At 39.9% G+C, this 27383-nt stretch overlaps 1 protein-coding gene across 1 annotated transcript; it reads right to left on the reverse strand.

Annotated features, from left to right (window-relative positions):
- Positions 1–1464: 1464 nt before the first annotated feature.
- On the reverse strand, positions 1465–26985 carry LOC112240296 (gastrula zinc finger protein XlCGF57.1). Its single transcript, XM_042314886.1, has 2 exons — positions 26808–26985; positions 1465–3460 (listed from the first exon to the last, which is right to left on the reverse strand). Exons 1-2 carry the CDS (start codon positions 26983–26985, stop codon positions 1770–1772), a joined length of 1869 nt encoding a protein of 622 aa, XP_042170820.1. The 3' UTR covers positions 1465–1769.
- Positions 26986–27383: the final 398 nt, after the last annotated feature.

Below are 27383 nucleotides of genomic sequence, written 5' to 3' on the forward strand. Positions count from 1 at the left end.
GAATGGTGTGGGTCGTACCCCAACAGAATAGTGTGGGTCGTACCCCAACAACAGAATGGTGTGGGGCGTACCCCAACAACAGAATGGTGTGGGTCGTACCCCAACAACAGAATGGTGTGGGCGTACCCCAACAACAGAATGGTATTGTCGTACCCCAACAACAGAATGGTGTGGGTCGTACCCCAACAACAGAATAGTGTGGGTCGTACCCCAACAACAGAATAGTGTGGGTCGTACCCCAACAACAGAATGGTGTGGGCGTACCCCAACAACAGAATGGTGTGGGTCGTACCCCAACAACAGAATGGTGTGGGTCGTACCCCAACAACAGAATGGTATTGTCGTACCCCAACAACAGAATAGTGTGGGCGTACCCCAACAACAGAATAGTGTGGGTCGTACCCCAACAACAGAATAGTGTGGGTCGTACCCCAACAACAGAATGGTGTGGGCGTACCCCAACAACAGAATGGTGTGGGTCGTACCCCAACAACAGAATGGTGTGGGCGTACCCCAACAACAGAATGGTGTTGTCGTACCCCAACAACAGAATGGTATTGTCGTACCCCAACAACAGAATGGTGTGGGTCGTACCCCAACAACAGAATGGTGTGGGTCGTACCCCAACAACAGAATGGTGTGGGCGTACCCCAACAACAGAATGGTATGGTCGTACCCCAACAACAGAATGGTGTGGGCGTACCCCAACAACAGAATGGTGTGGGTCGTACCCCAACAACAGAATAGTGTGGGTCGTACCCCAACAACAGAATGGTGTGGGTCGTACCCCAACAACAGAATGGTATGGGTCGTACCCCAACAACAGAATGGTGTGGGTCGTACCCCAACAACAGAATGGTGGGGGTCGTACCCCAACAACAGAATGGTGTGGGTCGTGCCCCAACAACAGAATGGTGTGGGTCGTACCCCAACAACAGAATGGTGTGGGTCATACCCCAACAACAAAATAGTGTGGGGTGTACCCCAACAACAGAATGGTATGGGCGTACCCCAACAACAGAATAGTGTGGGTCGTACCCCAACAACAGAATAGTGTGGGTCGTACCCCAACAACAGAATGGTGTGGGGCGTACCCCAACAACAGATTGGTGTGGGTCGTACCCCAACAACAGAATGGTGTGGGGCGTACCCCAACAACAGATTGGTGTGGGTCGTACCCCAACAACAGATTGGTGTGGGTCGTACCCCAACAACAGATTGGTGTGGGTCGTACCCCAACAACAGAATGGTGTGGGCGTACCCCAACAACAGAATGGTATTGTCGTACCCCAACAACAGAATGGTATTGTCGTACCCCAACAACAGAATGGTATGGTCGTACCCCAACAACAGAATGGTGTGGGTCGTACCCCAACAACAGAATGGTGTGGGTCGTACCCCAACAACAGAATGGTGTGGGTCGTACCCCAACAACAGAATGGTGTGGGTCGTACCCCAACAACAGAATGGTGTGGGTCGTACCCCAACAACAGAATGGTGTGGGTCGTACCCCAACAACAGATTGGCCAGCTCATCCTCCGCAGGGAGGTAACGTGTTCTATGAGGAAATAGTTTTTTTTTTAAACAGTCTGTTTGACGGTTTTTGAAGTGTCAATTTACACTTTGGCCACAAATATGAGTATAGCATGTCCAACATTATGTGGATGAGTGAACAGAATGTTAACGTTTTAAAGAAGAGTTTCACTGGACAGTTACTGTAAAACAACGTGATTAATACTTTACTTTGAAAATAAAGGTTTCAAAACGGATCACTTGCTTTCCCGGTTCGGTTTCTGTTTCTTCATTGTTTTTGTTCTCACGCGGTTTTCTGTTCTGTTCTTCGAACTGTTTCCAACTCCTGGGGTCGTTGTTAAAACTGTGTGTGTTCTCTCATGCCTTTTCAGGTTCACCAACTGGGTAAAATCCTTTCCACACTGGGGACAATGGAAAGACTTCTCTCCTGTGTGTATTTTCTCATGCCTTTTCAGGTTCCCTATCTGGGTAAAACCCTTTCCACACTGGGAGCATTGGAAAGGCTTCTCTCTTGTGTGTGTTCTTTTATGGTCCTTCAGATTCCCTAGCCGTGTAAAGCCCTTTCCACACTGGGTGCATTGGAAAGTCTTCTTTCCTGTGTGTAATTTTTCATGTTTGTTTAGGTTCCCTAACTTGGTAAAATTCTTTCCACACATAGAGCAATGGTAAGCTGTCTCCCATGTGTGTGTCCTTTCATGCTCCTTCAGGCTCCCTAACCTTTTAAAACTATTTCCACACTTGGAGCATTGGAACGGCTTCTCTCCTGTGTGTGTTCTCTCATGCTTTTTCAGGTTTCCTAACCATGTAAAATTCTTTCCACACTGCGAACATTGGAACGGCTTCTCTCCTGTGTGTACTCTTTTATGATCCTTCAGGTTCCCTAGCCGTGTAAAACCCTTCCCACACTGGGAGCATTGGAAAGGTTTCTCTCCTGTGTGTAATTGTTTATGCTTTTTTAGGTTCCCTAACTTGGTAAAATTCTTTCCACACAGAGAGCAATGGTAAGATGTCTCCCCTGTGTGTGCCCTTTCATGCACCTTCAAGCTCCCTAATTGTGTAAAACTCTTTCCACAATGGGAGCATTGGAACGGCTTTTCTCCTGTGTGTGTTCTCTCATGCTTTTTCAGGCTCCCTAACAGGGTAAAACCCTTTCCACACTGGGAACATTGGAAACGCTTCTCTCCTGTGTGTATTAATTTATGTTCGTTCAGGCTCCGTAACCGTGTAAAACTCTTTCCACACTGGGAACATTGGAACGGCTTCTCTCCTGTGTGTACTCTTTTGTGATCCTTCAGGTTCCCTAACCGTGTAAATCCCTTCCCACACTGGGAGCATTGGAAAGGCTTCTCTCCTGTGTGTAATTCTGTATGTTTTATTAGGTTCCTTAGCTTGGTAAAATCCTTTCCACACAGGGAGCAATGGTAAGATGTCTCCCCTGTGTGTGTCCTTTCATGCTCCTTCAAGCTCCCTAACTGTGGAAAACTCTTTCCACACTGGGAGCATTGGAACAGTTTCTCTCCCGTGTGTGTTCTCTCATGCTTTTTCAGGTTCCCTAACCACCTAAAGCCCTTTCCACACCGGGAGCATTGGAAAGGCTTCTCTCCTGTGTGTATTATTTTATGTTCTTTCAGGCTCCCTAACCGTGTAAAACTCTTTCCACATTGGGCACATTGGAAAGGTTTCTCTCCTGTGTGTATTCTCTCATGCCTTTTCAGGTTCCCTAACCGGGTAAAACTCTTTCCACACTGGGAGCATTGTGAAGTCTTCCCTCCTGTGTCTGTTCTATCATGACTTTTCAGCTTCCATAACCACTTAAAACTCTTTTTACACTGGGACCAGTGATGTCGTCTCACTGGTTTGGGCGTCTCTGGGTCTGGTTCCCCTGAAGGACTCTTCCTGCTGTCAGAGTGAGAGTCTGGTCTCTCTCCTGCCAAAGACAAACAGAGTATTTGGTTAAACAGAGAGATCTAAATTAAAGCTCCACATGATAAAACTTTAAAATTGAGGTTTAATCCAGACTAGATCGCTCATAAAATAGCAAATTTGAATCCTGGATGCTGATTGGTTGATTGCTTTAGTTATTCAAGATAATTAATGGGAAATGCCTGTTAACAGTTCCATTTGAATTACCCCTACACATCCACTGTCCCGCAGCCTAGCCAGGCAAGTCATAAACTAATCTCCACTGTCCCACAGCCCTGCCAGGCAATTTATAAACTACTCTCCACAGTCCCACAGCCCTGCCAGGCAATTTATAAACTAACTCCACTGTCCCACAGCCAAGCCAGGTAATTTATAAACTAATCTCCACTGTCCCACAGCCCAGCCAGGCAATTTATAAACTAATCTCCACTGTCCCACAGCCCAGCCAGGCAATTTATAAACTCATCTCCACTGTCCCACAGCCTAGCCAGGCCATTTATAAACTCATCTCCACTGTCCCACAGCCCAGCCAGGCAATTTATAAACTCATCTCCACTGTCCCACAGCCCTGCCAGGCAATTTATAAACTAATCTCCACTGTCCCACAGCCCAGCCAGGCAATTTATAAACTCATCTCCACTGTCCCACAGCCTAGCCAGGCCATTTATAAACTAATCTCCACTGTCCCACAGCCCTGCCAGGCAATTTATAAACTAACTCCACTGTCCCACAGCCCAGCCAGGCAATTTATAAACTACTCTCCACAGTCCCACAGCCCTGCCAGGCCATTTATAAACTAATCTCCACTGTCCCACAGCCCTGCCAGGCAATTTATAAACTAACTCCACTGTCCCACAGCCTAGCCAGGCCATTTATAAACTAATCTCCACTGTCCCACAGCCTAGCCAGGCCATTTATAAACTAATCTCCACTGTCCCACAGCCCAGCCAGGCAATTTATAAACTCATCTCCACTGTCCCACAGCCCTGCCAGGCAATTTATAAACTAATCTCCACTGTCCCACAGCCCAGCCAGGCAATTTATAAACTCATCTCCACTGTCCCACAGCCTAGCCAGGCCATTTATAAACTAACTCCACTGTCCCACAGCCCAGCCAGGCAATTTATAAACTACTCTCCACAGTCCCACAGCCCTGCCAGGCAATTTATAAACTCATCTCCACTGTCCCACAGCCCTGCCAGGCAATTTATAAACTAACTCCACTGTCCCACAGCCCTGCCAGGCAATTTATAAACTAATCTCCACTGTCCCACAGCCCTGCCAGGCAATTTATAAACTAATCTCCACTGGACAAAAACAAATCTAGACACAATTACCCCGTGCTTCTAGTCCAGCATTTGGTTTGCAACAGAAGGGATTTGAATAAACCTCTGCAACTGTTAGAACCATTTTGTCTGTAAAATAGAATGTGGCTAGAACTTATTGTGATGATTTAATATTGGACACTTTTTACCCTCATTATTTATATACACACCAATATATATATATATTATATAGACACCAATATATATATATATATTATATACCAATATGAAATACAACCTGTTATACATCAATATTTATATAGACACCAATATATATATATTATATACCAATATGAAATACAACCTGTTATACATCATATATTTATATAGACACCAATATATATATATATTACATACCAATATGAAATACAACCTGTTATACATCAATATTTATATAGATACCAATATATATATATATATATATATTATATACCAATATGAAATACAACCTGTTATACATCATTATTTATATAGACACCAATATATATATATTATATACCAATATGAAATACAACCTGTTATACATCATTATTTATATAGACACCAATATATATATATATTATATACCAATATGAAATACAACCTGTTATACATCATTATTTATATAGACACCAATATATATATATTATATACCAATATGAAATACAACCTGTTATACATCAATATTTATATAGATACCAAATATATATATATTATATACCAATATGAAATACAACCTGTTATACATCAATATTTATATAGACACCAATATATATATATTATATACCAATATGAAATACAACCTGTTATACATCATTATTTATATAGACACCAATATATATATATTATATACCAATATGAAATACAACCTGTTATACATCATTATTTATATAGACACCAATATATATATATTATATACCAATATGAAATACAACCTGTTATACATCAATATTTATATAGATACCAATATATATATATATTATATACCAATATGAAATACAACCTGTTATACATCATTATTTATATAGACACCAATATATATATATTATATACCAATATGAAATACAACCTGTTATACATCATTATTTATATAGACACCAATATATATATATTATATACCAATATGAAATACAACCTGTTATACATCAATATTTATATAGATACCAGCCTGTTTTATATATATATATATATATATATATATATATATATATATATATATATATATAATTATACCTATATTTATATATCAATATCAATTACAACCTGTTTTATATCAATTACACCCTGTTTTATATCAATTACAACCTGTTTTATATCAATTACAACCTGTTCTACCACCAAAATCAATTACAACCTGTTTTATATCAATATCAATTACAACCTGTTTTATATCAATTACAACCTGTTTTATATCTATATCAATTACAACCTGTTTTATATCAATTACAGCCTGTTTTATATCAATTACAACCAGTTTTACCATCAACATCAATTACAACCTGTTCTACCACCAATATCAATTACAACCTGTTCTACCATCAATATCAATTACAACCTGTTTTATATCAATTACAACCTGTTCTACCACCTGTTTTATATATACAATATACAACATGTTCTACCACCAATATCAATATCAATTACAACCTGTTTTTATACAACCTGTTTTATATGTTTTATATTACACCTGTTTTAACTCAATTACAACCTGTTTTATATCAATTACAACCTGTTTTATATCAATTACAGCCTGTTTTTATATCTGTTTTATATCAATTACAACCTGTTTTATATCAATTACAGCCTGTTTTATATCAATTACAACCAGTTTTACCATCAACATCAATTACAACCTGTTCTACCACCAATATCAATTACAACCTGTTCTACCATCAATATCAATTACAACCTGTTTTATATCAATTACAACCTGTTCTACCACCAATATCAATTACAACCTGTTCTACCACCAATATCAATTGCAACCTGTTTTACAACCTGTTTTATATCAATTACACCCTGTTTTAACTCAATTACAACCTGTTTTATATCAATTACAACCTGTTTTATATCAATTACAGCCTGTTTTATATCAATTACAACCTGTTTTATATCAATTACAACCTGTTCTACCACCAATATCAATTACAACCTGTTTTATATCAATTACAACCTGTTTTACCATCAACATCAATTACAACCTGTTCTACCACCAATATCAATTACAACCTGTTTTATATTAATATAAATTAAAACCTGTTTTATATCAATTACAACCTGTTTTATATCAATATCAATTACAACCTGTTCTACCACCAATATCAATTACAACCTGTTTTATATCAATATCAATTACAACCTGTTTTACCACCAATATCAATTGCAACCTGTTTTACAACCTGTTTTATATCAATTACACCCTGTTTTAACTCAATTACAACCTGTTTTATATCAATTACAACCTGTTTTATATCAATTACAGCCTGTTTTATATCAATTACAACCTGTTTTATATCAATTACAACCTGTTCTACCACCAATATCAATTACAACCTGTTTACCACCATCAATTACAATCAATTACAACCTGTTTTATATCAATTACAACCTGTTCTACCACCAATATCAATTACAACCTGTTTTATATTAATATCAATTACAACCTGCTTTATATCAATTACAACCTGTTTTATATCAATTACAACCTGTTTTATATCAATATCAATTACAACCTCTTCTACCACCAATATCAATTACAACCTGTTTTATATCAATATCAATTACAACCTGTTTTACCACCAATATCAATTGCAACCTGTTTTATTTTACAACCTGTTTTATATCAATTACAACCTGTTTTATATCAATTACAGCCTGTTTTATATCAATTACAACCTGTTTTATATCAATTACAACCTGTTTTATATCAATTACAACCTGTTTTATATCAATTACAACCTGTTTTATATCAATTACAACCTGTTTTATATCAATTACAACCTGTTCTATCACCAATATCAATTACAACCTGTTTTATATCAATTACAACCTGTTTTATATCAATTACAACCTATTTTATATCAATTACAACCTGTTTTATATCAATTACAACCAGTTTTATATCAATTACAACCTGTTCTACCACCAATATCAATTACAACCTGTTTTATATCAATTACAACCTGTTTTATATCAATATCAACCTATTTTATATCAATTACAACCTGTTTTATATCAATTACAACCTGTTTTATATCCAGTTTTATATCAATTACAACATGTTCTACCACCAATATCAATTACAACCTGTTTTATATCAATTACAACCTGTTCTACCACCAATATCAATTACAACCTATTTTATATCAATTACAACCTGTTTATAACCAATATCAATTACAACCTGTTTTATATCAATTACAGCCTGTTTTATATAAATTACAACCTGTTTTATATCAATTACAACCTGTTCTATCACCAATATCAATTACAACCTGTTTTATATTTTATATACAACCTGTTTTATATCAATAATTACAACCTGTTTTACCACCAATATCAATTGCAACCTGTTTTACAACCTGTTTTATATCAATTACAGCCTGTTTTATATCAATTACAACCTGTTTTATATCAATTACAACCTGTTTTATATCAATTACAACCTGTTTTATATCAATTACAACCTGTTTTATATCAATTACAACCTGTTCTATCACCAATATCAATTACAACCTGTTTTATACCACCAATATCAATTACAACCTGTTTTATATCAATTACAATGTTCTATCAATATCAATTACAACCTGTTTTATATCTTACAACCAATATCAATTACAACCTGTTTTATATCAATATCAATTACAACCTGTTTTACCACCAATATCAATTGCAACCTGTTTTACAACCTGTTTTATATCAATTACAGCCTGTTTATCAATTATATCAATTACAACCTGTTTTATATCAATTACAACCTGTTTTATATCAATTACAACCTGTTTTATATCAATTACAGCCTGTTTTATATCAATTACAACCAGTTTTACCATCAACATCAATTACAACCTGTTCTACCACCAATATCAATTACAACCTGTTCTACCATCAATATCAATTACAACCTGTTTTATATCAATTACAACCTGTTCTACCACCAATATCAATTACAACCTGTTTTATATCAATATCAATTACAACCTGTTTTACCACCAATATCAATTGCAACCTGTTTTACAACCTGTTTTATATCAATTACACCCTGTTTTAACTCAATTACAACCTGTTTTATATCAATTACAACCTGTTTTATATCAATTACAACCTGTTTTATATCAATTACAACCTGTTTTATATCAATTACAACCAGTTTTATATCAATTACAACCTGTTTTATATCAATTACAACCTGTTTTATATCAATTACAACCTGTTCTATCACCAATATCAATTACAACCTGTTTTATATCAATTACAACCTGTTTTATATCAATTGCAACCCGTTTTATATCAATTACAACCTGTTTTATATCAATTACAACCAGTTTTATATCAATTACAACCTGTTCTACCACCAATATCAATTACAACCTGTTCTACCACCAATATCAATTACAACCTGTTTTATATCAATTACAACCTATTTTATATCAATTACAACCTGTTCTATCACCAATATCAATTACAACCTGTTTTATATCAATTATAGCCTGTTTTATATCAATTACAACCTGTTTTATATCAATTACAACCTGTTTTATATCAATATCAATTACAACCTGTTTTATATCAATTACACCCTGTTTTATATCAATTACAACCTGTTTTATATCAATTACAACCTGTTCTACCACCAAAATCAATTACAACCTGTTTTATATCAATATCAATTACAACCTGTTTTATATCAATTACAACCTGTTTTACCATCAACATCAATTACCACCAATATCAATTACAACCTGTTTTATATCAATATCAATTACAACCTGTTTTATATCAATTACAACCTGTTTTATATCAATATCAATTACAACCTGTTTTATATCAATTACAACCTGTTTTATATCAACCTGTTTTATCAATTACAACCTGTTTTATATCAATTACAACCTGTTTATATATCAATTACAACCTGTTTTATATCAATTACAACCTGTTTTATCACCAATATCAATTACAACCTGTTTTATATCAATTACAACCTGTTTTATATCAATTACAACCTGTTTTATATCAATTACAACCTGTTTTATATCAATTACAACCTGTTTTATATCAATTACAACCTGTTTATATCAATTACAACCTGTTTTATATCAATTACAACCAGTTTTATATAAATTACAACCTGTTTTCTACCACCAATATCAATTACAACCTGTTCACCACCAATATCAATTACAACCTGTTTTATATCATATTACAACCTGTTCTACCACCAATATCAATTACAACCTGTTTTTTATATCAATTACAACCTGTTCTACCACCAATATCATATCAACCTGTTTTATCAACCTGTTTTATATCAATTACAACCTGTTTTATATCAATTACAACCTGTTCTACCACCAATATCAATTGCAACCTGTTTTATATAAATTACAACCTGTTTTATATCAATTACAACCTGTTCTATCACCAATATCAATTACAACCTGTTTTTATATCAATTACAACCTGTTTTATATCAATTACAACCTGTTCTACCACCAATATCAATTGCAACCTGTTTTATATTAATATCAATTACAACCTGTTTTATATCAATTACAACCTGTTTTACCATCAACATCAATTACAACCTGTTCTACCACCAATATCAATTACAACCTGTTTTATATCAATATCAATTACAACCTGTTTTATATCAATTACAACCTGTTTTATATCAATATCAATTACAACCTGTTTTATATCAATTACAACCTGTTTTATATCAATATCAATTACAACCTGTTTTATATCAATTACAACCTGTTCTACCACCAATATCAATTACAACCTGTTCTACCACCAATATCAATTACAACCTGTTTTATATCAATTACAGCCTGTTCTATCACCAATATCAATTACAACCTGTTTTAAATCAATTACAACCTGTTTTATATCAATTACAGCCTGTTTTATATCAATTACAACCTGTTTTATATCAATTACAACCTGTTTTATATCAATTACAACCTGTTCTACCATCAATATTATCAGTGTAGATGAAGGGGAGGAGACAGGTTAAAGAAGGATTTTTAAGCCTTGAGACAACTGAGACATGGATTGTGTATGTGTGCCATTCAGAGGGTGAATGGGCTAGACACAATACCTCAGTGTCTTTGAAAGGTGTATGGTTGTAGGTACAAAGCACACCGGTTCGTGTCAAGAACTGCAACACTGCAGGGTTTTTAAAACTCAACAGTTTCCTGTGTTTATCAAGAATGGTCTTTCGACACCTTGAAGAGCCTCGATATACAGTGCCTTCAGAAAGTATTCAGACCCCTTCACATTTTCCACATTTTGTTACGTTACAGCCTTATTCTAAAATTGATTTAATAAATAAAAATCCTCAGCAATCTAAACGCAAAACCCCAAAATGACAAAGCAAAAACTTAAAAAAAATTTTTTTTTTGCAAATTTATTACAAATAAAAAACAGAAATACCTTATTTACATAATTATTCAGACCCTTTGCGATGATACTTCGAAATTGAGCTCAGATGCATCCTGTTTCCATTGATCATCCTTGAGAAGTTTCTACAACTTGATTGGAGTCCACCTGTGGTCATTTCAATTGATTGGACATGATATGGAAAGGCACATACCTAGGGCATTTTGGGGAATATTCAGAGGTGGAAACTTTCCGTGGGAATATATGGGAATTAACGGGAATATATGGGAATTAGCGGAAATATATGCAAATGTATATTAATACAGTGCCTGTCACGTTCTGACCTCTTTTTTATGTCTTTGTGTTGGTTGGTCAGGGTGTGAGTTGGGGTGGGTTGTCTATGTTCTTTTTTATGTCTTTGTGTTAGGTTGGTCAGGGCGTGAGTTGGGGTGGGTTGTCTATGTTCTTTTTTATGTCTTTGTGTTAGGTTGGTCAGGGCGTGAGTTGGGGTGGGTTGTCTATGTTCTTTTTATGTCTTTGTGTTAGGTTGGTCAGGGCGTGAGTTGGGGTGGGTTGTCTATGTTCTTTTTTATGTCTTTGTGTTAGGTTGGTCAGGGCGTGAGTTGGGGTGGGTTGTCTATGTTCTTTTTTATGTCTTTGTGTTAGGTTGGTCAGGGCGTGAGTTGGGGTGGGTTGTCTACGTTCTTTTTTCTATGTTATATTTTCTCCGTGTTTGGCCGAGTATGGTTCTCAATCAGAGGCAGGTGTCGTTCGTTGTCTCTGATTGAGAATCATACTTATGTAGCCTTATCCCACCTGTGTTTTGTGGGTGATTATTTTCTGTTTAGTGTTTTCTGCACCTTTCAGGACTGTTTTGGTTTTTTCACGTTGTTATTTTGTATTTCAGTAATAAAACATCATGAACACATACCACATTGGTCCGATATTTCATACTCGTCGTCAGACGACGAAGACAACAGTTACAGTGGCTTTGCGTAAGTATTCACCCCCTTGGCATTTTTCCTATTTTGTTGCCTTACAACCTGACATTAAAATTGATTTTGGGGGGGGTTGTATCATTTGAGTTACACAACACGCCTACCACTTTGAAGATGCAAAATATTTTTTCTTGTGAAACAAACAAGAAATAACCCAAAAAAACTAAACTTGAGCGTGCATAACTATTCACACCCCCCAAAGTCAATACTTTGTAGAGCCAAATTTTGCAGAAATTACAGCTGCAAGTCTCTTGGGGTTTGTCTCTATAAGCTTGGCACATCTAGCCACTGGGATTTTTTCCCATTCTTCAAGGTAAAACTGCTCCAGCTCCTTCAAGTTGGATGGGTTCAGATGGTGTACAGCAATGTTTAAGTCATACCACAGATTCTCAATTGGATTGAAGTCTGGGCTTTGACTAGGCCATTCCAAGACATGTAAATGTTTCCCCTTAAACCACTCAAGTGTTGCTTTAGCAGTATGCTTAGGGTCATTGTCCTGCTGGAAGGTGAACCTCCGTCCCAGTCTCAAATCTCTGGAAGACTGAAACAGGTTTCCCCCAAGAATTACCCTGTATTTAGCGCCATCCATCATTCCTTCAATCCTGACCAGTTTCCCAGACCCTGCTGATGAAAAACATCAGCATGATGCTGCCACCACTATGCTTCACTGTGGGGATGGTGATCTTGGGGTGATGAGAGGTGTTGGGTTTGCGCCAGACATAGCATTTTCCTTGATGGCCAAAAAGCACAATTTTAGTCTCATCTGACCAGAGTACCTTCTTCCATATGTTTTGGGAGTCTCCCACATGCGTTTTGGTGAACTCCAACAGTGTTTGCTTATTTTCTTCTTTTAGCAATGGCTTTTTTTCTGGCCACTCTTTGTAAAGCCCAGCTCTGTGGAGTGTACGGCTTAAAGTGGTCCTATGGACAGATACTCCAATCTCCGCTGTGAAGCTTTGCAGCTCCTTCAGGGTTATCTTTGGTCTCTTTGTTGCCTCTCTGATTAATGCCCTCCTTGCCTGGTCTGTGAGTTTTGGTGAGCGGCCCTCTCTTGGCAGGTTTGTTGTGGTGCCATACTCTTTCCTTTTTACAATAATGGATTTAATGGTGCTCCGTGGGATGTTCAAAGTTTTGTACATTTTTTATAAACCAACCTTATTCTGTTCCTATCCACAACTTTGTCCCTGACCTGTTTGGAGAGCTCCTTGGTCTTCATGGTGTCGCTTGCTTGGTGGTGCCACTTGCTTAGACTCTGGGGCCTTTCAGAACAGGTGTATATTTCCTGAGATCATGTGACACTTAAATAAAGTCCACCTGTGTGCAATCTAACTAATTATGTGACTTCTGAAGGTAATTGGTTGCACCAGATCTTATTGAGGGGCTTCGTAGCATTGGGGGTGAATAACATTTAGCACACCAGATCTTATTGAGGGGCTTCGTAGCATTGGGGGTGAATAACATTTAGCACACCAGATCTTATTGAGGGGATTCGTAGCATTGGGGATGAATAACATTTAGCACACCAGATCTTATTGAGGGGATTTGTAGCATTGGGGGTGAATAACATTTAGCACACCAGATCTTATTGAGGGGATTCGTAGCATTGGGGGTGAATAACATTTAGCACACCAGATCTTATTGAGGGGATTCGTAGCATTGGGGGTGAATAACATTTAGCACACCAGATCTTATTGAGGGGATTCGTAGCATTGGGGGTGAATAACATTTAGCACACCAGATCTTATTGAGGGGATTCGTAGCATTGGGGGTGAATAACATTTAGCACACCAGATCTTATTGAGGGGATTCGTAGCATTGGGGGTGAATAACATTTAGCACACCAGATCTTATTGAGGGGATTCGTAGCATTGGGGGTGAATAACATTTAGCACACCAGATCTTATTGAGGGGATTCGTAGCATTGGGGTGAATAACATTTAGCACACCAGATCTTATTGAGGGGATTCGTAGCATTGGGGGTGAATAACATTTAGCACACCAGATCTTATTGATTGGGGGGGGGATTCGTAGCATTGGGGGTGAATAACATTTAGCACACCAGATCTTATTGAGGGGCTTCGTAGCATTGGGGTGAATAACATTTAGCACACCAGATCTTATTGAGGGGATTCGTAGCATTGGGGATGAATAACATTTAGCACACCAGATCTTATTGAGGGGATTTGTAGCATTGGGGGTGAATAACATTTAGCACACCAGATCTTATTGAGGGGATTCGTAGCATTGGGGGTGAATAACATTTAGCACACCAGATCTTATTGAGGGGATTCGTAGCATTGGGGGTGAATAACATTTAGCACACCAGATCTTATTGAGGGGATTCGTAGCATTGGGGGGCATTTGGGGGCGCCAGATCAGAGATGGGGATCGCATTTCCTAGGAAACTATGCAGTTTTTTGTTTTTTTACGTGTTATTTCTTACACTAGTACCCCAGGTCTTCTTAGGTTTCTTTACATACAGCCGACAAGAACTACTGAATATAAGATCAGGGTCAACACCATCAGTAGGGGACCAAGAATATTTTTAAGGATGCGTATCCTGAGTGATGCATTTAGCAACCAGTGTAATTGAGTGGATCACATGCATGACCAAAAAAAAAAAACGACTCAGAAAAAGAGGGAAACGAAGCGGTCTTCTGGTCAGACTCCGGAGACGGGCACATCGTGCACCACTCCCCAGCATTCTTCTTGCCAATGTCCAGTCTCTTGACAACAAGGTGAGCAAGGGTAGCATTCCAGAGGGACATCAGAGACTGTAACGTCTCTGCTTCACGGAAACATGGCTCACTGAGAGACGCAATAAAGCGGTGCAGCCAGCGGGTTTCTCCACGCATCGCGCCGACAGAAACAAACATCTCTCTGGTAAGAAGACGGGCGGGGGAATATGTCTTATGGCCAACGTGACATGGGTGATGAAGGAAACATACAGGAACTCAAATCCTTCTGTTCACCAGATTTAGAATTCCTCACAATCAAATGTAGGGCATTATCTACCAAGATTATTAAGGTAGCATTTATAATCACAGCCTTATATATCCCCCAAGCAGCATCGATGGCTCTGAATAACTTTATTTAACTCTCTGCAAACTGGAAACTTATCCGGAGGATTCATTGTAGCTGGGGATTTTAATAAGGCTAATCTAAAACAGACTCCCTAAATTTTATCAGCATATTGATTGTAGCACCAGGGGTGTGAAAGACCCTGATCATTTTACTCAGATCTTATTGAGGGGCATATAAGGCCCTGAATAACCCCCTTTCGGAAGCTGACCAGATCTCCATTTTGTTGATCCCTGCCTAGCAGACAGAAACTAAAACAAGAAGCTCCCACGCTGAGATCTTCCAATTGCTGGGGACCAAGCTGACTCCACACTCCAAGACTGCTTCCATCGTGACTGGGAGATGTTTCGGTTTCCAGACAACAACATTGACGGGGCTGATACGGTGTGCACACCAGATCTTATTGAGGATGTCGTCTCCCATTGCAACGATGAAAACATTCCCAACCAGAATCTGGATTGGTGGCAGATTCGTGTGAAACTGAAGGCACGAACCACTGCTTTTAATTAGGGCACAGGTGTCTGGTACATGACTGAATACAAACAGTGCAGCTATTCCCTCCGCATTTAGCTTTCAAACAAGCTAAGCGCCAGTACAGAGACAAAGTAGAATCTCAATTCAACGGCTCAGACACAAGAGGTATGTGGCAGGGTCTACAGTCAATCACGGACTACAGGAAGAAACCCAGCCCAGTCACGGACCAGGATGTCTTGCTCCCAGGCAGACTAAATAACTTTTTTGCCAGATTTGAGGACAATACAGTGCCACTGACACGGCCTGCAACAGAATCATGCGGTCCTCCTTCACTGCAGTTAAAGTGAGTAAGACATTTAAACGTCCTGCAAGGCTGCAGGCCCAGACGGCATCCCCAGTATCGCCCTCAGAGCATGCGCAGACCAGCTGGCCGGTGTGTTTACGGACATATTCAACCAATCCCTATACCAGTCTGCTGTTCCCACAGCTTCAAGAGGGATTGTTCCTGTTCCCAAGAAAGCTAAGGTAACTGAGCTAAACGACTACCGCCCGTAGCACTCACATCCGTCATCATGAAGTGCTTTGAGAGACTAGTCAAGGACCATATCACCTCCACCCTACCTGACACCCTTGACCCACTCCAATTTGCTTACCGCCCAAATAGGTCCACAGACGATGCAATCTCAACCACACTGCATGCCTCACTAACCCATCTGGACAAGAGGAATACCTATGTGAGAATGCTGTTCATCGACTACAGCTCGGCATTCAACACCATAGTACCCAGTCTGCTAGGTCATCAAGCTCGAGACCCTGGGTCTCGACCCCGCCCTGTGCAACTGGGTACTGGACTTCCTGAGGGCCCCAGGTGGTGAGGGTAGGAACAACATCTGCCTCCCCGCTGATCCTCAACACTGGGGCCCCACAAGGTTCCGTTCTGAGCCCCCTCCTGTACTCCCTGTTCACCCACGAGTGCGTGGCCATGCACGCCTCCAACTCAATCATCAAGTTTGCGGTTGACACAACAGTGGTAGGCTTGATTACCAACAACGACGAGTCGGTACAGGGACCAGGTGAGGGCCCTGGAGTGTGGTGTCAGGAAAATAACCTCACACTCAACGCACAAAACTAAGGAGATGATTGTGGACTTCAGGAAACAGCAGAGGGAACACCCCCATCCACATCGATGGAACAGTAGTGGAGAGGGTAGCAAGTTTTAAGTTCCTGGGAATACACATCACAGACAAACTGAATTGGTCCACTCACACAGACAGCATCGTCTGGAAGGCGCTGAGGGCGCCTCTTCAACCTCAGGAGGCTGAAGAAATCTCGGCTTGTCACCAAAAGCACTCACAAACTTCTACAGATGCACAATCGAGAGCATCCTGGCATGGGCTGTATCACCGCCTGGTATGGCAACTGCACCGCCCTCAACCGTAAGGCTCTCCAGAGGGTAGTGAGGTCTGCACAACGCATCACCGGGGGCAAACTACCTGCCCTCCAGGACACCTACACCACCCGATGCTACAGGAAGGCCATAAAGATCATCAGGACATCAACCACCGAGCCACTGCCTGTTCACCAGGGCTGTCATCCAGAAGGCGAGGTCAGTACAGGTGCATCAAAGCTGGGACCGAGAGACTGAAAAACAGCTTCTATCTCAAGGCCATCAGACTGTTAAACAGCCACCACTAACATTGAGTGGCTACTGCCAACACACTGTCAATGACACTGACTCTACTCCAGCCACTTTAATCATGGGAATTGATGGGAAATTATGTAAATATATCACTAGCCACTTTAAACAATGCTACCTTATATAATGTTACTTACCCTACATTGTTCATCTCATATGCATACGTTGATACTGGAATCATCGACTGCATCCTTATGTGAATACATGTATCACTAGCCACTTTAACTATGCCACTTGGTTTACATACTTATCTCATATGTATATACTGTACTCGATATCATCTACTGTATCTTGCCTATGCTGCTCTGTACCATCACTCATTCATATATCCTTATGTACATATTCTTTATCCCCTTACACTGTGTATAAGACAGTAGTTTTTTTTTTTTTTTGGAATTGTTAGTTAGATTACTTGCTCGTTATTACTGCATTGTCGGAACTAGAAGCACGTTCATTTCGCTACACTCGCATTAACATCTGCTAACCATGTGTATGTGACAAATAAAATTTGATTTGATTTGATTTGATTTGAATGTTATTCAATTGTCTCAAATCAAATCAATTTGATTTGATTTGATTTGATTTGAATAACATTTAGCACACCAGATCTTATTGAGGGGATTCGTAGCATTGGGGGTGAATAACATTTAGCACACCAGATCTTATTTAGGGATTCGTAGCATTGGGGTGAATAACATTTAGCACACCAGATCTTATTGAGGGATTCGTAGCATTGGGGGTGAATAACATTTAGCACACCAGATCTTATTTAGGGATTCGTAGCATTGGGGGTGAATAACATTTAGCACACCAGATCTTATTGAGGGGTTCGTAGCATTGGGGGTGAATAACATTTAGCACACCAGATCTTATTGAGGGGATTCGTAGCATTGGGGGTGAATAACATTTAGCACACCAGATCTTATTGAGGGGCTTCGTAGCATTGGGGGTGAATAACATTTAGCACACCAGATCTTATTGAGGGATTCGTAGCATTGGGGGGATTCGTAGCATTGGGGGTGAATAACATTTAGCACACCAGATCTTATTTGAGGGGATTCGTAGCATTGGGGGTGAATAACATTTAGCACACCAGATCTTATTGAGGGGATTCGTAGCATTGGGGGGGTGAATAACATTTAGCACACCAGATCTTATTGAGGGGATTCGTAGCATTGGGGGGTGAATAACATTTAACACACCAGATCTTATTGAGGGGATTCGTAGCATTGGGGGTGAATAACATTTAGCACACCAGATCTTATTGAGGGGATTCGTAGCATTGGGGGTGAATAACATTTAGCACACCAGATCTTATTGAGGGGATTCGTAGCAGCATTGGGGCCTTGAATAACATTTAGCACACCAGATCTTATTGAGGGATTGTAGCATTGGGGGTGAATAACATTTAGCACACCAGATCTTGCATTGAGGGGATTTGTAGCATTGGGGGTGAATAACATTTAGCACACCAGATCTTATTGAGGGGATTCGTAGCATTGGGGTGAATAACATTTAGCACACCAGATCTTATTGAGGGGATTCGTAGCATTGGGGGTGAATAACATTTAGCACACCAGATCTTATTGAGGGGGATTCGTAGCATTGGGGGTGAATAACATTTAACACACCAGATCTTATTGAGGGATTCGTAGCATTGGGGGTGAATAACATTTAGCACACCAGATCTTATTGAGGGGATTCGTAGCATTGGGGGTGAATAACATTTAGCACACCAGATCTTATTGAGGGGATTCGTAGCATTGGGGGTGAATAACATTTAGCACACCAGATCTTATTGAGGGGATTCGTAGCATTGGGGGTGAATAACATTTAGCACACCAGATCTTATTGAGGGGATTCGTAGCATTGGGGGTGAATAACATTTAGCACACCAGATCTTATTGAGGGGATTCGTAGCATTGGGGATGAATAACATTTAGCACACCAGATCTTATTGAGGGGATTTGTAGCATTGATGGGGGGTGGGGTGCTGTATGTAAAGTAACATTTAGCACACCAGATCTTATTGAGGGATTCGTAGCATTGGGGGTGAATAACATTTAGCACACCAGATCTTATTGAGGGGATTCGTAGCATTGGGGGTGAATAACATTTAGCACACCAGATCTTATTGAGGGGATTCGTAGCATTGGGGGTGAATAACATTTAGCACACCAGATCTTATTGAGGGGCTTCGTAGCATTGGGGGTGAATAACATTTAGCACACCAGATCTTATTGAGGGGATTCGTAGCATTGGGGGTGAATAACATTTAGCACACCAGATCTTATTGAGGGGATTCGTAGCATTGGGGGTGAATAACATTTAGCACACCAGATCTTATTGAGGGGATTCGTAGCATTGGGGGTGAATAACATTTAGCACACCAGATCTTATTGAGGGGATTCGTAGCATTGGGGGTGAATAACATTTAGCACACCAGATCTTATTGAGGGGATTCGTAGCATTGGGGGTGAATAACATTTAGCACACCAGATCTTATTGAGGGGATTCGTAGCATTGGGGTGAATAACATTTAGCACACCAGATCTTATTGAGGGGATTCGTAGCATTGGGGGTGAATAACATTTAGCACACCAGATCTTATTGAGGGGATTCGTAGCATTGGGGGTGAATAACATTTAGCACACCAGATCTTATTGAGGGATTCGTAGCATTGGGGGTGAATAACATTTAGCACACCAGATCTTATTGAGGGGATTCGTAGCATTGGGGGTGAATAACATTTAGCACACCAGATCTTATTGAGGGGATTCGTAGCATTGGGGGTGAATAACATTTAGCACACCAGATCTTATTGAGGGGATTCGTAGCATTGGGGGTGAATAACATTTAGCACACCAGATCTTATTGAGGGGATTCGTAGCATTGGGGGTGAATAACATTTAGCACACCAGATCTTATTGAGGGGATTCGTAGCATTGGGGGTGAATAACATTTAGCACACCAGATCTTATTGAGGGGATTCGTAGCATTGGGGGTGAATAACATTTAGCACACCAGATCTTATTGAGGGGATTCGTAGCATTGGGGGTGAATAACATTTAGCACACCAGATCTTATTGAGGGGATTCGTAGCATTGGGGGTGAATAACATTTAGCACACCAGATCTTATTGAGGGGATTCGTAGCATTGGGGGTGAATAACATTTAGCACACCAGATCTTATTGAGGGGATTCGTAGCAGCATTAGCACACCAGGGGGTGAATAACATTTAGCACACCAGATCTTATTGATTGGGGGGAATAACATTTCGTAGCATTTGGGGGTGAATAACATTTAGCACACCAGATCTTATTGAGGGGATTCGTAGCATTGGGGTGAATAACATTTAGCACACCAGATCTTATTGAGGGGATTCGTAGCATTGGGGGTGAATAACATTTAGCACACCAGATCTTATTGAGGGATTCGTAGCATTGGGGGTGAATAACATTTAGCACACCAGATCTTATTGAGGGGATTCGTAGCATTGGGGGTGAATAACATTTAGCACACCAGATCTTATTGAGGGGATTCGTAGCATTGGGGGTGAATAACATTTAGCACACCAGATCTTATTGAGGGGATTCGTAGCATTGGGGGTGAATAACATTTAGCACACCAGATCTTATTGAGGGGATTCGTAGCATTGGGGGTGAATAACATTTAGCACACCAGATCTTATTTGAGGGGATTCGTAGCATTGGGGGTGAATAACATTTAGCACACCAGATCTTATTGAGGGGATTCGTAGCATTGGGGGTGAATAACATTTAGCACACCAGATCTTATTGAGGGGATTCGTAGCATTGGGGGTGAATAACATTTAGCACACCAGATCTTATTGAGGGGCTTCGTAGCATTGGGGGTGAATAACATTTAGCACACCAGATCTTATTGAGGGGCTTCAGATCTTAGCATTGGGGGTGAATAACATTTAGCACACCAGATCTTATTGAGGGGATTCGTAGCATTGGGGGTGAATAACATTTAGCACACCAGATCTTATTGAGGGGATTCGTAGCATTGGGGGTGAATAACATTTAGCACACCAGATCTTATTGAGGGGATTCGTAGCATTGGGGGTGAATAACATTTAGCACGCGCCACTTTTCCGTATTTTTAAACATGTTATTTTTTAAATTTCACTTCACCAATTTGGACTATTTTGTGTCTGTCCATTACATGAAATCAAAATAAAAATCTATTTAAATTACAGGTTGTAATGCAACAAAATAGGAAAAAACACCAAGGGGGATGAATACTTTTGCAAGGCACTGTACCATTTAAATGTAGATGTTTTTTTCATTAGATATATTTACCATGTTATATTATATATATCATATTATATGGAGACGGAAACATAAACCTTATCATAAGTAGACATGATTACAAATTATTAAATCCTTCCAATATAAATAAATAAAAACAATTTAGTTCCCGAATTTAACTTTTATTAAATGAGTTGACTCTTAGAAACCAAAGGTACACTACTGATGATGCGCTCCCCACATTTCACCAGGCTCACTGTTGATGAACTCTTGGAAGTGCTTGCACAAAGGATAGTAACATCTCATCCTGTGTTCTTGGAATCACATGGAATGATTACACTGAACAGCAAAGGAAAGGGAATTTTGAATGATCCCCAATGATCCATCGCATCACCCAAAAACATTTTCAACATACATCTGTAAAATGATAGTCTAGAAACTAAAGCTTTGTTTGTTTTTCTCTCAGGCTTCCATGTCTTCTCCCTGGACCTCCTCAATGTCCACCTCTTGAACATCAGACTCTGAAGGCCTCATCTTCACTGTCACTTTCCAACCTTGTTGAGGATGGCTCGTTGTCAGGCTCAAAAAGCCTCAAATTTGCCCGGATGGCCACAAATTTTTCAACCATTGTATTGGTCAGCCTGTTGCATGGTTTGGTGTGTGTGTTCCTAAACAAGGACCAGTTGCGCTCTGTGGGGGCTGATGTTGGTGGGATTTGGAGGATGATGGAGGCAACAGGGGAAAGAGCCTCAGATCCACAAAGTCCCTTCCACCAGGTGGCTGATGAGATATGCTGGCACGACTGCCATATTGCATCTCCATCCCAAAGCCCTTCCTTGGAAGTGAACTTCGCCAGACTGCCAAAAACCTTGCCCTCATCCAGGCCAAGGTGGCGAGACACGGTAGTGATGACACCATAGGCCTTGTTGATCTCTGCACCAGACAGGATGCTCTTGCCATCATACTTGGGGTCCAACATGCTGCGGCGTGTCTGGGCTTCAGGCAGAAGTCTTCGCGCTTTTTGAGGTATTTCAGAACTGTAGTTTCCTCTGCTTGGAGCAACAGTGAAGTGGGGAGGGCAGTACAGATTTCTTCTCTTACATCTGCAAGCAGAGTCTGAACATCAGACAGGATGGCATTGTCTCCCTCAATCTGTGCAATGACTACTGCTATAGGTTTCAGGAGTTTCAGGCTGCTTACCACTCTCTCCCAAAATACATAATCCAGGAGTATCCTCTTGATGGGGTTGTCCATATCGGAAGACTGTGATATGGCCATTTCTTGGAGAGACTCCTTCCCCTCCAGGAGACTGTCAAACATGATGACAACACCACCCCAACGGGTGTTGATGGGCAGCTTCAATGTGGTGCTCTTATTCTTCTCACTTTGCTTGGTGAGATAGATTGCTGCTATAACTTGATGACCCTTCAAATAGCTAACCATTTCCTTGGCTCTCTTGTAGTGTATCCATTGTTTTCAGTGCCATGATGTCCTTGAGGAGCATATTCAATGCATGAGCAGCACAGCCAATCCTCCACTTTAGACCAAGCAGCCTTCATGTTCGCAGCTTTGTCTGTCGCCAGTGTAAATACCTTCTGTGGTCCAAGGTCATTGATGACTGCCTTCAGCTCATCTGCAATGTAGAGACCGGTGTGTCTGTTGTCCCTTGTGTCTGTGCTTGCTTGACCTTCACTTGAACTCTGTTGAACTCTACATTCAGCAAATGAGTAGGTAAAGCATGTCTGGTTGGAGGGGTGTATGCTGGGCGAAGAACATTCAGAAATCTCTTCCAATACATATTGCCTGTGAGCATCAGAGGTGAACCAGTTGCATACACAGCTCGAGCAAGACATTCATCAGCATTTCTCTGATTATGTTCCTCCATTGAGTCAAAAATACTTCTGATTCCAGGAGGACCGTGAGCTGTTGCTATCGATAAGGTGTCTGATTCTTCATTTTCACCTCGAATAGAAGTAGAGGGACTTTTGTCAGAGGTTGCTTGTTGTGAGCGCTGAGGGAACTTCATGCACTTGTCCAGATGATTCTGCATCTTTGTTGCATTCTTTACATATAATTTGGCAGAGTATTTACAAATGTACACAGTTTTTCCGTCTACATTAGCTGCAGTGTGTCACGACTTCCGCCGAAGTTGGCTCTCCTGCCTGTTCGGGTGGTGCTCGGCGGTCGTCGTCACCGGCCTACTAGCCGCCACCTGTGTCTATTTGTTTTGTCTTATTAGTTGCACCTGATCCCTTTTTCGTTGTCTATTTGTTTTGTCTTATTAGTTGCACCTGTGTCTATTTGTTGTGTCTTATTAGTTGCACCTGTGTCTATTTGTTGTGTCTTATTAGTTGCACCTGTGTCTATTTGTTTTGTCTTATTAGTTGCACCTGTGTCTATTTGTTTTGTCTTATTAGTTGCACCTGTGTCTATTTGTTTGATGGGCTTCTTTATTTAAAGTACGTTTACTTGTTTCGTGCGGGATTACTTATATGTTACGTGTGTATGTTTTTTGGTGTTCATGCTCTGGACCTGGTACCCTGTTGTGTTGGGTTGGTCCACATTTTCCGCGCCCACCATAATTTGCAAATAAATTCATTAAAAATCCTACAATGTAATTTTCTGGATTTTTTTTCTCTCATTTTACTGTCATAGTTGAAGTGTACCTATGATGAAAATGACAGGCCTCTCTCATCTTTTTAAGTGGGAGAACTTGCACAATTGGTGGCTGACTAAATACTTTTTTTGCCCCACTGTAGATACTTTTGTACCTGTTTCCTCCAGCATCTTCACATGGTCCTTTGCTGTTGTTCTGGCATTGATTTGCACTTTTCTCACCAAAGTTGTGTGTCTCTAGAAGTGGAATCTGTCTGGGTGTTATATAATGTGTGTCTCTAGGAGGTGGAATCTGTCTGGGTGTTATAATATATATATATATAATGTGTGTCTCTAGGAGGTGGAATCTGTCTGGGTGTTATAATATATATATATATATAGGGAATCTGGCTGTGTGTCTGTTATGGGATTTTTTATGAATAATGACTAAATTAGGTATATGGCAAGAATTCTACCCTGTCTCTCTTGTAGTGTTAAATAATGTGTGTTCATTAGGAAGGGGTTATATGGCCTAGGAAGAAATGAATGTATGTGGAGAAAGAGAACGGAGAGGAGCATTAATGTTTGAACCGATCGGGATGTAAATCTGGGGAGATAAGAGAGGACAGGGAGAGCCCCTCCAGAGCTCTAGTTTCTGGGGGAGCCTGGCACTGTCAGCTGAGTGGTTATAAACTGTGGTGAGACTCATGAGAAAATCCCTATGTTGGTGTGTATGTATGTGCCTAGGTTAGGATGGTATAAAAGGAATGTATTTGTGTATAAACTGCAGAGCTCTCGCAAGTAAATCGGGATCTGATCAATTGTGAGCTGGGAATTCTGTCTGTTTTATTTAAGACCAGAACAACCTCTGGGTATCAGACAGATAAAGATCATTGGAATTTATGAACATTTAGGAACATTGATTACAAAATTACTGAACAGTGTCCTAAAGTGCGCAGCCACCAAAAAATAGTCCTCGGTTTAAAATTTCACTACCGAGTTCCAACTGCCTCTGGAAGCAACGTCCCCTTGTCTGTTGGCCGCGATCAAAACGCAACGCAATCTACACCGGTCATAGAAGGATAAATCAAATGCATTTACTCAATAAAAGTTCATGGAAATATGTTGTTCATCTTTTAAATATATATATATATATATAACTGTTTTATAAAGAAAGAAAGAAGAAACCCGTGTTCATTAACAGAACATTCCAGATCCCTCCTCTCCACGTCAGTCCTTAAGAACAGCCCTCAGAACATTAACTAACAGAACATTGCAGATCCCTCCTCTCCACGTCGTCCTTAAGAACAGCCCTCAGTGTGTTAGAACATTAACTAACAGAACGTTCCAGATCCCTCCTCTCCACGTCGTCCTTAAGAACAGCCCTCAGTGTGTTAGAACATTAACTAACAGAACGTTCCAGATCCCTCCTCTCCACGTCGTCCTTAAGAACAGCCCTCAGTGTGTTAGAACATTAACTAACAGAACGTTCCAGATCCCTCCTCTCCACGTCGTCCTTAAGAACAGCCCTCAGTGTGTTAGAACATTAACTAACAGAACATTCCAGATCCCTCCTCTCCACGTCATCCTTAAGAACAGCCCTCAGAACATTAACTAACAGAACATTGCAGATCCCTCCTCTCCACGTCGTCCTTAAGAACAGCCCTCAGTGTGTGAGAACATTAACTAACAGAACGTTCCAGATCACAATGATCCTTCCTCGTCTTGATTCTGTCCTCTTCATCATTTGAAATCAGACATTAGTGGTATGGTATCATAGATATTTAAAATCAGATCAGTCTTATAACTGAACAACGACGGACCTAATACTAACCCGATTTGATATTTAATCATGTTAATTATGTTTTTTTTTAAATAATAACTTTTCTCTCATGGGATGTCGAGTACAGAGACTGAGCAAAACAACAGAGACATTCAGAGCACAACAGCGATATTCAGAGCACAACAGAGACATTCAGAGACGGTTTAAAAATAAATAAAAGCATCTTATCCATTAACGTTTTGTTCACTGTTTTGTAGCTTTTTCCAATTCCGACAGGACAGAACAACATATCCAAGAGTATAATATCCTTTTAAAATCACACGTTAGTTCAACAACTTACTGGTGTTAATCAGATCAATGTCCCTGTTTTATAAGATAGTACTCACTGTATTTACTGGTGTTAATCAGATCAATGTCCCTGTTTTATAAGATAGTACTCACTGGTGTTAATCAGATCAATGTCCCTGTTTTATAAGATAGTACTCACTGGTGTTAATCAGATCAATGTCCCTGTTTTATAAGATAGTACTCACTGTAATTACTGGTGTTAATCAGATCTCCAGTCTTCTGTTCTTCTTCGTCCTCCAATGTGACAGTAATTTCCCCCTCTTCCTTCTCTCCAAAAACGTCTTCCTCTTCTTTCACTGTAACAGTCATCTCCCCCTCCTCCTCTCCAAAAACGTCTTCCTCTTCTTTCACTGTAACAGTCATCTCCCCCTCCTCTTCCTCCTTCACTCCAAAAACGTCTTCCTCTTCTTTCACTGTGACAGTCTTCTCCCCCTCCTTTATTCCAAAAACTGCAGCCTCCTCTTTCTCTTCCTTCTCCTCTTCTTCTTTCACGGTAGTCAACATCCTCCTCCTCTTTCACTCTGAAAGCGTCTTCCTCTTCTTTCACTGTAACAGCCTCCTCGAAACCCTCTTTCTCCGTGTAGCAGACCTCTTCTTTAGCAACTGGGGGAGAGTAGCTTTGTGACTTTATGGTCGATGATGTTAGCTAGCTAGCTAGTTAGCGTTAGCCTAGTCCTACTGCTAAGTTAACCAGCTAGCTAGAGAATCTAACAACGTTAAATATTATATTAAATGTAATAATAGCTTGATGACAAATACAA

The sequence above is a fragment of the Oncorhynchus tshawytscha genome, unplaced genomic scaffold (genome assembly GCF_018296145.1).
Source record: "Oncorhynchus tshawytscha isolate Ot180627B unplaced genomic scaffold, Otsh_v2.0 Un_contig_9445_pilon_pilon, whole genome shotgun sequence".
Lineage (NCBI taxonomy): Eukaryota > Metazoa > Chordata > Actinopteri > Salmoniformes > Salmonidae > Oncorhynchus > Oncorhynchus tshawytscha.